The sequence below is a fragment of the Corvus brachyrhynchos genome, unplaced genomic scaffold (assembly GCF_000691975.1).
Source record: "Corvus brachyrhynchos isolate BGI_N302 unplaced genomic scaffold, ASM69197v1 scaffold435, whole genome shotgun sequence".
Lineage (NCBI taxonomy): Eukaryota > Metazoa > Chordata > Aves > Passeriformes > Corvidae > Corvus > Corvus brachyrhynchos.
Window position 1 is genome coordinate 50,138 of NW_008237895.1, and position 12,920 is coordinate 63,057.

A 12,920-nucleotide genomic window follows, 5' to 3' on the forward strand; every position below is an offset into this window, starting at 1 on the left:
CTCTTTGTTTGAGAATCCCTGATTAATCAACAGCAGCATCCACGGACCCGGGCAGCTGGAAAGAGCAAGCCTGCCGGTAGTCACGGGGGAGAGACAGAGACGATGCCACGAGCCAGACTGTTTCAGACCTTCTGTAAGTGGCAATGAGCAAGCAAGCGTCTTTCCTGCTGCAAGAAGCCATTTGGATAGGATATTTGCTGTTCCTTATATTCCTTTCTTTTTGTCTCCACAGAACATATTCAAATGAGGCACCTTAGAAATCTCTGTGTTAGTGCATATGATGGTGCTGTAATCGTCTGTGTTGTAAAGTGGGTAAAAATCATCCAGTTTCTTCTCTGCTGGACCTCAAAGCAGGGTGTTGTTTATACCCTCCCATTATCCATACCCTCTCCTCTCTGAATGTGGATTTAAAGAAGAAAGCACCTGTCTTTTCTTTTCACTGCATTTTTTTTTAAAGCCAAACTTTCCATGCCATTTTAATCGTATGTTAAGAAGACCTGTAACATAACAGATTGACTTATAGTGATGTCGACTTCTACAATCTGGGCAATTCTGCCAACAAGATTTAATGCACTTTAACTGAAGAAAAAAAACTGAGCCTAACTGAAAATCTGTTTCTTATGGTGCTGAAATATCCCTTCCAACTGCACTGAGATAACCACAGGAAAGGGCTTTTACAGACAAAAGTCACCTTTGATTATTGCACTTAGTGGTCCCCGTGGACTTGAATTTTGGTACGTACATATTTTAATACATCATATGAGCATGCTAATAAAATATGGTGCTAATTGGAATGAAAAAATAACATTACAAAATGAAATAACGAGTTGTCAGAATGCATAGTGACGAGGTTGCATGTATTTTTAGAAGGTATTAATCAAGCCATTGCTAAACTAAAAGCTGAAGTCTATTTGACTGGTTTTGTGTACTTCACATGTTGATTGTGCTTGTAATAAAGACATTTGGCAGCTTATTTTTTTTGTTTGTAAAAAGCACTGTTAAATAATTAAAACTGTTCTTTTATATTTTCTGATGAATTAATTGAAATAATTTCTAACATCTGTGATAGTTACTTATCAGACCCACTGCACCATTAATATTTTACAGCATCTTAACATGATGCTGGTGGTAGTGAAATCTCCATTTCATTTTCTTAAAGAGGAGGAAAAAAATAAGTCAATCATCAAGAAGCTCATGATTTCTTCTGAGTTCAAATGCACTCCTCTTTGCATACAGAATGTGTTTATATGTCTGCTTGTTGTGTGGTTTTATTTCTTTGTGCTGTTTGTAAGTCCTCTGCATAATACTGGGATGATAAAAAGTCATAATTGCACTTAAGTGCTGGCCATTCTGAATCTAGGTTTGCAATTGTCCAGCATCCATGCAGTTAGGAGGAAGCCTTATTTTCCTCTGGGAATAAAAGTGATAAAAGTGTTGCTGTATTGCAAAGTAAATAACAGCTTTTTACATCCTGGAGTCATAGAGGAGTCATTGTTAGCAAAGACCTTTTTCCTTTTCAAAAGGTACCTGCAAGGGAGCCAAAATTCAAGGCTCAGGGTATTTTTTGGTTCTTAAAACTATAGGGAACATAGCTTTCCATTAGGCAGGGTAGGACATCTGTAGAAATGGAATATTTCTTTAAACCCATGTGACAGCATTCTCAGTCTACTGAAGGAGACACTTTTAACCTCTTTAAGTGAAGGGCTCAGCACTACTTAGCTTCAGTGATTTCACCCAGGTGCTAGAGCTCATGCTGTGCAATATAATGAGCACCAGGTATATAATCTGTAATACCAGCCAGAATATAAAGTGTATTTTGTACCTCCAAATGAGAGTAGTGGTTCCTTGGTTCTTTTTCTTTAAATATCTGCCTATATAGTTGTCAAATGCTATGTAGTAGGAAACTTGCAGCCGATTTCAGAAGGTCTTTCCGCTTTGACATTAGAATTTAATGCATCACTGTGTGTGAAAGCAGAAATGCCATTTCATTGTTAAGAATGAGCAGGGAATGCAACTCTCAAAAGCATGTCTTAGCATTTGTCTCATCACATTCACCTGCTGGGGGGCACAGTTAGGATAGGAGACAGTTCTGCAAAGTAGTCTCTAGTATATTTTTCCCCTCACTAAATTTTTCTTGATTGCAGAGAAAGTATTTTTTTGTACACTCAATACCATTAGGTCCTTATTAGTGCTGTTGTGGTCAGCAGCTTCTGAAAACTGGATATGGCTGACCTGTCTGCTTTTATTCTTGCAAGCAGCTAGAATGCAACAGCTCAAACTCGAGGGTTGAATGGCTGGCTATTGTCCTGGTTTGTGCAGAATCCTTCCAATATAGTGAATTTAGTGGAGGAAGTTAACAGGTAATGTGAAAGCAGATGAGTTTTCAAAGACAGGAGGCACTATTTGGGAGGGAATCAGGCAGGACTGGAGGGATGTGTAGTAGGCCTTTATAAATCTGAGATTGGACTCAGGACTTTGGGCAACCCCACACTTGTTTTTCCACGGTCTCTTCTCCTATGTTAATTTTTTTTTTTTTTTAAAATCCTTCTGGTTTGGAAGAAGGCAATCAGTGCCTTTGTCATTACTTCAAAAAGCTCCTTCAGTTTAATGTCAGCATTGCCAATTTTCAATGCAGCACAGCTGCAGCTTATGGCTGTCAAGCAAGCTGAAAAGCAACTGATATTTTGGGGATCCTGGTGTGAGTAAGAGGGAGAATGCCATGTCTGAATCTTCACATGTAGCACTGCTTGGATACTGTGGTATGATTACTCATATTCTGAAATCAATATTTTTGCACACTGATCATGTGAAAAGGAGGTGGTTTGTTTGATCAAAGATGCTGTATCTGTGGCATCAGAGCAAATGGTTCGATTAGAAGTAAGGTATACAACAGTCCTGTAAAACACAATGCACTGTGCCCTCACAGAAATTGTGTCTGAATCAATACAATGATCTTGAATTTAGTTATGTAAATATTTCTAGGCAAACAAGGAAGGGGACTGCTTGCCCTTGCCAGTAAACCAGATGCATTGGCAGGGAAGGAAAAAAAAAAATCTTTCTTGCTTTACTCTTCCCATGCTGACAGCTGAATACATGAGCTGTGCCAGTGTGAGCCACTCTGCGCTCCTCTGTCAGAGCCCCTCTGACCTGGGGGTACCTGACAGGGCAGGTGTCAGTGGGCAAGACGGGATGTGATTGTGGCTTTTTCTCAGTGAGGTTTCACAGAGTGTTAGTTTGACCTTTAAGAAGCAAAGTGAACATGATGGAGAACTCCTTCTTTGTGTCCCTGTGCTCAGATGGAGTTTGAAAGATGTTTGTGTTCAGAGAACACTCAACCAAGCTCCTCCAAACAATTTTTGTTGACTTCTCAGTATGTTGGCTTCAATAGCTACATTTCAAGGCTTTTCCTCTGTCCCGCTGTCTCCTTTTGTTCCTTCACACTGAGGAGGGAAAAGAAAAGAGTGTCTAAAGAATTTCTCAAGTGGTACAACTCCCAGTTATAATTTTCCAGGACTGCTTGGTTTCAGAAAAGAAAATACACTGAAAGCAACTTGATTGCAATTACATAGGTGACTCCCTATAGTCCTTGTTACTGGTTAACAAAATCCATGGCCACAGTGTGTATGTTAGGGATGCCAGGACTGTGGGGCCTCACCGACAGCTTACATGACTTATTTAACAATTTGCATTTGCACAGTTTTAATCAAATATGAATGTACTCAAACAGAACACTTGCCTGTGCCTGTATCTGTCCTGGCAGATGGTTAGGAGTTGCTCACTGCCTGAGTTTACCAGTCAGCAGAACCTTTGATCAAAAGTTGATCAGTGCTCTCCACCCATTTTCCAAGGAGGGGGCAGGCAGGCACTGCACAGGACTCCAGGGCCATACGTGTTGATTGCAGCCTGTTGAAGTTATTGAGCACATTTATTAAGGTAATATATTCTCTGAAGTGGCATTAATACCTGTGAGTAAAATTGGTCCTAGTGTGCTGCCCAAGCAATACTAATATTTTAAAAATGTTTACAGTAATTAATTAAGCTTTTTGCACTGGCTGTTAGCATTTTTAATCCCTGTTAAAGTATAGCATGCACAACTGTACACTAACTAAATGCAGTGAGGCTGTAAAATACCATGTACACCCGAGGTACAAGGGCTTTGATTTAGAACATGCTTGCTGCTTGCACAGAGGCTTTTTGGAGTTAGTGACACAAGAGCAGGTTCGAGGCTCTGAAATACCTGTGTGTCCCCCAACTACTCCCAGGAGTACCCCAAACTGTATTTATTATTATATCATGAGCATGCAAAGATCAGCAGTCACAGGTGGGACTGGGCCCTTGTTAGGACAAAGAATATATCTTGATCTATTTAGTAAACAGTAAATTTTTGCATGAATTTAGTAATAAAAACATCAGTAACAAAGCAGCTTCTCAGTTCGTGAAGCAGAATAAGGGCTTTTTATTTAATTCTTTTTGCAATTGGAATGACTTCATCCTCCTGTTTAAAAAAATAAATATCATAATACAAGGAGTTTCAGCATATCCTTAATTTTCAGCTCATTCCTGACCTCCAAAAAGGAAGGAAAAAATGAGGGGAAGAAATGCAGTATAGTCACAAAAGACAATGTAAAGCATATCGTGTCTTGGGGAAAAATGAATAAGAACTGCATTTTTTGGTAGCCTGTTGAAGTTATCTTCAGTATAAAATTTCCTATTATATTTCAGGAGTAAGACTCGGTCACTGAATAAATCAATGGCAATACTGCCATTCAGGTCACTAGGGTGAGACTTCTCTGTTGTGCAAGTTTATTTGAATTTAATTCAACATATGCAGAAACAAGATTTTACTAGAAGTCCAAAATGGAAAATACAATAAAATAGCTATCTGCTGGGGAAATGGCCCAGAATTTAACCATCGAAAAGCAGATATCATTTGAGGAGTTCAGAGAAAGGGGAGTTAGAGCTGTCTGTGCTGTTAGCATTGGTTTTAATCTTGTAGCCTTCATGCTGTAGAGAGAGATGCTCAGGAAGGGACTTCAGTATCTGGACTTACTTTATTTAATCAGCAAGTTTAGGAATTAGTCTAAAATGATGTCTGTTGAAGCATCATAACTTTCATAGAGTCTGCTCAGCTCATTTTCAGCTTTCCAACCCCCTTCTTTGCAGACAGTGTGCTGCTTATGGTGAATATATAGAATGGCTGAATGCATATTGCAGCCCAGTGTGGTTCTACCCAGCTCCAGTGTCAAAGCTGTGTGAAATGGCATGCAGGCACATTGGGCTGCACTATGACCTCCTGTGCTGGTGTTACCCTGCAGGGATTAGTAGGAGATGCTTATACCTATGCTTGAAAATGCTTAAAGATCACTTCAGTGACGCTCAACATCAGCCTAATGTTCATGTTCAGGCTTAGTTGATAGAAAAGGTTGTTCTTGGGAAGCAGGAGAGGTAATGGAGTAGACCCTTTGCATCCTCTGAGTCTTCATGATTTTAACAGTCATGTTACCATTGTACAGAAATAATTTTGGTATGCAGACATAAGAGAACAAGGGGAAATTATCAGTGTGCTTTTAAGGTGTTTAGTGCCTAAAACCAGCTGCTTGTTGCCATTGTTACTTCAAAAGATCCCCCGATCAAAAACAGGGGAAAACATTAAAGGGCAGAAAAATTTTTCCCTACTCTTTTCATCCCTTGCATTCTCAGAGTCAGGGCCCAGATCTGAAGGCCCAAAGTGGATTGCTAGAATCCTTAAGAGTATTTAAATTTATTTATTGATTTATTTTTAATCAGTGCCCACCTAGATCAGAATTTTACTTCTCCAGCTATGTAATAAATGTTAGAAATACAACATTATATTAGGAAATAGGGGAAAGATTTTTGTCGCTGATTCCACAGGAGCCCTGCCCCTAAAATCTTTGTGCAGACATGATTCTTATTGCCTATTCAATAAGACCCCTTCTAGTTGTAGTGCTGGCATGGTTCTGAGGCTGATTCCGAGAAACCACACCATCCTTCTTCAGGGAGGGGAGGAATGCTGTAGCAGTGAATAAGCAAACGTGCCTTAGAGAGCTGAGTTCAGCTGCCAGGTCTGCCAGCAAATCACTCAGTGACTCCTGCACCAGCTTCCTGGCTGTGGGATGAGGATTCCTCACAGGGCTGTGTGCAGGTAATGCCACTCAAGCTTGTAATGCCTCTGGACCTTATAGTAATCAGTATTTAAAATAAGACGGAAAAATTATATTTTTTTAAACTTCTATTTTACTTGTTTAGTAAGTGGTTAATCCAGTCCTATCCAGCACAGACTTTAGAGAGCAACAGTCTATCTCTTGATCTTTATCTACCTTGCCTTTAGTGTCCTGTAGTATTTACTGATGTGTCTATACACCAGAGTTCTTGCCCCTCCCAGGAGTTCTGTTGGTGAGTGGAAAACCTTTGTGGCCTTTCTGTAGAGCTTTTAGGCTGCCTGCCACAGACCCAGGAATGACCCAGGGATCTGAGTGTGTCTGCTCCATGCTGCTTATGGTGTCTGTTCATACCTGTGGAAGAAATACAGATTCTTGGAGACTTCAAGGACTTTAGAGTTCTGAAGGTCCCAGCTCAGCTGGGCATTCTTGTCCATTCTTGGAACTTCAGGCTAACAAGGTGTTGGGCAACAGATGACCAGGGCTTCTGGGCTCATATCACATTACTAAGAAATACAGGAAAATAGTTCACTATTCTTTCTAATAGTTCACTTCTTTCTAAATTTTGAACCTGAAGAAAGCTTTTAAGTTTTTTGTTTCAAAAAATGGAACAATATTTTTCACCTGAACTTTAGAATATCCTGCAGAATAGGAATTTTGTCTGGCAATCAGAATACAAATTTTTTCTGGTAAGCTGCTCTGGTGCAGCCCTATTTAACTGTAAAAGGGACGTATTGTCCTTTGATGGAAGCCTTCTCAGTTCAATTCAAACTGAGATTCAGGATATCAGTGTTTATGCAACTGATGGGTACTAGGAAAAGGGAAGGGGGCGGGAGAAAACTCTTTTGGTATTTAAACAGTGTAATTGTATGGATCTGCATTGCCTGGAAGAAGAGACTCTTGGTTTTGTCTTCTCTTGTCTCGAGTAATGTTGTTCTGTGTTCTGAATTGCTTTGTTTATTATCCCTTAAATGGGAAAGTCTGAAAAATTGTCTCTTACGGAGATGTTAATTACAACTGACACAACCTTGCTGTCATAAACCATAAGCTATTTTCCTACTGATTAAGGTATTATGTGTTTTTTCAACCTGCAGGAAACGTTGCTTTCCTTTGTTCATTATCTCCTGCAAGATGATGAGTTCTAATCAGGAGGAGGTCACTTTGGGCGCTTTTCTCCAGTATATTGAAGATATGGGGATGAAGGCCTATGATGGCTTGGTTATACAGAATGCATCAGATATTGCTCGAGAGAATGATCGCATGAGGAATGAAACAAACCTGGCTTACTTGAAAGAAAAGAGTGAAAAACGCCGAAAACAAGAAGAAGCAATAAAACGGTAAATATTTTGATGAAAAGATGAGTGGTCTGGCGGAGTGAATGAAAAGTGAGGGGCTCAGTTTCAGATATGGTAAATATGTGTAAAGCACTTGATTTCTAAGCAGCTTGCTGGCAAAAGCAGTACAGACCGTTGGCCTCTGTCAGGCTTCTAATGCATGAGGTTTACATTGTGTAGACATAGTTTGAGCATGTGTGGCATATAGAGCAGGTGTGATGTGTAACAAAAGGTTTGGGGGTTTGGAATAGGAGATGTAGATCTAGCGACAAATCAGTTGCCGTCCTCTTAGTGCTTTTAGATGGACAGTTTGTATTTTGGGAAAAAATGTATTTGTGTGTGAGCAAGACAGGGAAAGCCTCACAGGTCAAAATACACTCTTCTTGACCTGATCTTTTAAATCTGGTAAATTTTCAAAGCTTTCTAACTGGTGTATGAGGGTTTTTTTTAAGAAAAAGTCTATATTATTTACATTTTCCTTTCAATTATATGATCTCTGAAGTCAGTAGCAATATTGCAATCACTTAGAGGAAAATGGATCAAGCCCCTGATGGGCAGAACCCTATAATGGCTCTTCTTGAACAATTCCATTGATTTTAATTGACAGTTAATGAGAGGAGCACTTGCATGACCCGGCTTCTTGTGCCAATGGATATCAATGAAACCTGTACAGCCTCTTGGAGAGGAAAAGAAGGTTGAATGGAATAGATATAAATATTTATTACTTGCAGATTTACAGATACAAAAAATTGGTTTTTCTTGAGGTGAGGGTAAAATTCTCTAATTCAGGTAAATCATCCATCCAAATCCTTAACTTTTATATACAAATGAATAGCTTGAGCATAAGCTGATAGGAGGTCCTTTGAATTTTTTCCCCCAGCATGAATCTTCTGTATTTCAGTTTAAGTGATTAAATTTTATGCTATGTCTTGGGTACTGTACATCCAGGTATATCAGACATGCTGTGCTGTGAACATTCGAGCAACGCCTCAGTAGTCTGATAATTTTGATGGAGCATTAAAAGGAAAAGAGCAGCACATACAGTTTGAAAGAGGAGAGAGATGAAGGAATGTAAAGCAAAAATGTGGCTGCTTTATGTTCTAGGAAGTACAAATTTTTGGATTTTCAATAATTTCATTGGAGTGATATGTGAAATTAGGGTGAATACAATTAGGCTGTACTCTGCCTAACCTGCTTGCATGTACTTTTATACGTGTGACCATAAAGCAGCAGTCACTAGGTACCAGAGCAGTTCTTCGTTATGAATAAGTTTCTTGGGACATGAGAGAGTAAGTTGTGGATCTACCTGGTTCTTTATAGTCCTCTAGCCAAGCTTCTCTACCTCATTTGAATAGTAGTGACAGTATTTTCTACATTGTGGTTGGTTTGTGTGGTTTTGTTCATTGATCCTGGCAAAGTGATTTGATGAAGAGCTCTGGATAAGTACAGATGATTTAGGGCTGAGCCAAACCATGAAATTCCTCCCCACACCCAACTGAGATCAATGAGAACAGAGTATTTATCCTCAGTCGCAGAGCCAGAAGACAGGAAGAAGAGGATCAGCAACACAGTGTGGGTATATTAGAGAAACAGCATGTATTTGTATGTAGATTGGAGACAGCAACATTTCCTGAATGCAGTGCTCTTCTGTGGGAAACTATGTTTGCAGAGATCCCCTCTGATCTCTCCCCACTTGGCTTATCTCAAGAACACTGAGGGGGGGAACAATATCAGTCTGAGGAAACTAAGTAAGAAAACACCTCGGGAAATCTTGAAAAACACTTTAAGTCTTTTTCACCTTTTCCCATGTAAACTTGGAGAGGTAAAAAAAGATACTTGAGATCCATCTTTGATTGGAAAAACTAAAAGCAATGGCAGACCAAGTAAATACCTGATTTGACTAAATGAACCACGATGTCTGAAGTCACTTAGGCTGATTGCAATTGAGTCTTCTCCCTGTAGTAACCTCTAGAGATTCATCCAAGACCATGTTGTCTATTGAAATGCAGCAGTCAGGAAAGATAAAGTAGGATCATTGATTTCTTATTCGTTCTGTACTGTATTTCTTATGTCTTTACCTTATCTTGGTGGGTATTTATATTATCCCTAATTTCTGAGAGTGTGGCCTAGATAGCAAGTGGTGCACATGTGCAGTGGTAACAGTGACACCAGTCTGGAGACTCCCAACAGCTGAAAACAATCTCCGTAGCAACAAGGGAGTCGTCCCCTGTGATTAACTGCAGGTAGGTTTTTGAGCAGGAGAGGGGGTTCCCACAAAGGCTCTTCTTTTGCATATGAGAATCAAAAAGCAGCCAGAAGTCTTTTGCACCTACAGAAGATTACCTGCTGGTCCAATTATTGAATTATTTAGAAGCTATTCAATTTTAGTGTTCAGATGGTCTCTCTTAGAAGAAGGCTGTTTGTGTATATTAACAACATAATAAGGAGTAATATATTGTCTAATAAAGTGGTGGTATTCACACATAACTCTATTTAGAAGCAGCTGTTATTTACCTAAATCATCTCATAAGTACGCTGAATGACTTAAGTTCATTGAAATGCATTAGTCTGAGCAGTTTGGAAACAAGATCTGAAAAATGACCTAAAAAAAAATGTTTGATTGTATGTTTTGCTTTCCAAAGGATACACTGTGTTGTGTTTCTTCAGTAGGACTGATGTACCTTCAGTGTGATTGCTGTCTCATGGTGTCTGGTTCTGATAGGTTAATTGTGGGGAAAAATATATGGATCCATTGTACATTGGGGGAGATAAACACAGCATATTGGATTGGGGAAAAAAAAAGGCAACTAGTCTTTGTCTAATCTTTCTGGGCTGAGTCAGCTGATCTGATCTGAATTTCTGACCTAATTTTAGTACAGTACTTAGCAATCATGTGGAGAAAATAAGGTTAATGTGCTGATTAGTAGCCAAGAGTAAGACACAATGAATACATATATATGGGATCTAATGTATAGACATTTTTTCTTCCATCTTTTATTCATCTGGTCTCATTACATGATCATTTTCTATTCAGGCAGCTGTGTCCAGATTAAGAGAAGGTACTGGCATAGTGCCCACAAAGCCTATAAATTGCAAATAAAGTTACAGAGCAGTATCACTTTCACTGGCAATACTATGAGATGTACATTTGCAATGATACAATATTTGCTGTAGGCAGCATTTCTGGGAACAGAAGGTAAATTTGCCTCAGCTATTGTGGGTGCCAGGAAAAAGGTGAGTATTTGGAGTTTATATAGGGCATCTGTTAGAATGAGCGGTTGCTTTCTGACTCATCCATAACTGAAATGCACATGTTTAAGATACTTTATTATTGTTTTGTGTGGATACTTCACCAATGTTTTCCCTTTTTAATTGCACAAATACAAAAGCTTGGTAAGAAACAAATAATGAACCCTCATCCTCTGAAGGCTCAGACATGTTGCATTAATAAGAGCCATACTTTTAAGAAGTGCATGCTTTCAAAGTTCTGGCTTCTGGTTTTTATGCATCATTCAAGTTACTGTTTCTGTCAGGGAAGTCGTCATTTTCATTTGTAACACTGTGAAGATGTAAATACTGTAAAGCTGGTTGTGTCAGTGGGCATGAATTTCTGCCTGCCAAATCCTGGACTTAGTCATCAAAATATTTACTTCTAATGGTTTCCCTTACATTTAGCTCATTCCCAGAACCTAAATGGCTCTGTGGAAAGCCTTGCTTGTGCTTGTTGAGGGGTGTATCCAGACAGATGCTGTCAAGAGGAGGAGCTTTTAGGAGCACTGTTGTGTGCTAAAGCTAGCAGAAATGGGCCAGCCAGCCAGTGGCAGAGTTAAGCTCTTGTAGTAAAGAAGGAATTGTAATGAACAGCTGTCAACATAACCTCTCCTTTCTTTGGCAAACCAAGTATTGAAGACTAACCCCTCAGCAAAAGTAAGATCACATTTTTCTCTTGCCTTTTTTTTTTTTAAATGGTCATGGCAGTAATTGAATTGAGGTATTATCTTTCTGTAGTTTTCTGTCTTTCCTATCCTTAGTTTCCTTCATGAACAAGACGTAAATCATGTGTCCTTCAGCTAAAAGTTATGTTATCAAGCATGGGTGACAGCAAGAAAATATAAAAAGATTTCTATTCATGGAATTAGTCACTGCCAAAAGCTCTGTTCAGCTGAGGAAATGTGTGTAGTCTTAGGCTGTATGGACATGCTGAAGAATTTCTACCAAAATATTTCTACCAGAATAAAAAATAACCTAAGAAAAATAATTTCATTATGAACTTAATTTTTATAATAGTGTCTTGAAATCAGAACAATACTTTAGGTGAAGGAATGCTTAAAGTACTATTTGTCTTTTTTTCTGAATGTTTGTCTGTAGTTGAAATTCTGTGTAGTAAACTATGCATTTCTAAATTTACAGGAATGGTATATGCTTGCTAGATTACAGTATGCTTATAGCCTGACCTCAAAAAAAATAGTGAAGGAAGCACATTAAATATTTTGGGTCATGGTGAGAGCCTCAGTTGAAATACCTGTAAAAACAGTATTGAGATATTATACATTATAAGCTTGTTAACCCATAGTTTTTTGGTTCGGTGTGTTGATGTAACTTGTGGAGGTTTTTTGGGGTTTTTAGTTTGGTTTTTTGTTTGTTGGCTTTTTTGTTTGTTTTTGTTTTTAATTCAAATCTGAGTTCACTTGGTGAATGTGATTTTTGGATACCAGGTCAGTGGTATGTGCTCCTTGATCAAAGGGTTTGTGTTATGAGGAAGCATAACTGGGGCACTGTTTTCTTTATCTTCCTCCTGGACATGTTGCTTGCTCATTTCATCCTAGATTAAGTTATTGCTCTGATACCACTGTTATGGTGGAAGTGGCTGATGAGGTGTGATAGAGACTAATTTTTCTATGATTTTGAAAACTTTTTCTCATGATAGTATCTTGGGGTCTCTTTTGTAATTGGTTCAATGTAGAAAGAGTAGAATCGATAGGTTTTTTTCATCAAGAGTAAGTAAAATGGTTCTGCAGTCAGTGACCTCCAAATGTATTTTTGTTGCTTTTATAAGTAAACAGATGTGGTGATCTAGCCAACAAATCCTCCCTTCCAAATGCTCATATCCATATGGCTGCCTGTATTATTGCCACACAAAATAAACAACAGACACAATGCAAACTACTTTATATTGCTGTTGCTGTTATTCTGAGAAGTTTTATTTTAGACCAGTTGTGTGATTAATGTCATTTAAAATTTACCATAGAGGCTGATAGCCAGCCTTACAATCCAAAAGACCAAGGAAATAAAGCAGAAATCCTTATGTTTCCTATCTAAATCTTGATGTTATTTTCAGAAACTCTTCCCTTTTAGGGCTTCTGCCTACAACTTTTGCTTCTTTTCAGGGAGTATACATGGTCTCTTT

General features: G+C 38.7%; 1 protein-coding gene across 5 annotated transcripts in view; it reads left to right on the forward strand.

Annotated features, from left to right (window-relative positions):
- The first annotated feature begins 6 nt into the window (after positions 1–6).
- NYAP2 (neuronal tyrosine-phosphorylated phosphoinositide-3-kinase adaptor 2) overlaps positions 7–12,920 on the forward strand; it is a 137,054-nt gene continuing 124,140 nt past the window's right edge. For 3 of the 5 annotated variants that reach the window (XM_008632590.2, XM_017732896.1, XM_017732897.1), the window contains exons 1-2: positions 7–734; positions 7,274–7,516. In XM_008632590.2, the coding sequence (XP_008630812.2) occupies positions 7,311–7,516 (206 nt within the window). In that variant the 5' untranslated portion in view covers positions 7–734; positions 7,274–7,310. Of the gene's footprint in view, positions 735–7,273; positions 7,517–11,328; positions 11,441–12,920 lie in introns of those variants that run through there. The other 2 variants (XM_017732895.1, XM_017732898.1) reach the window with 2 other exon arrangements.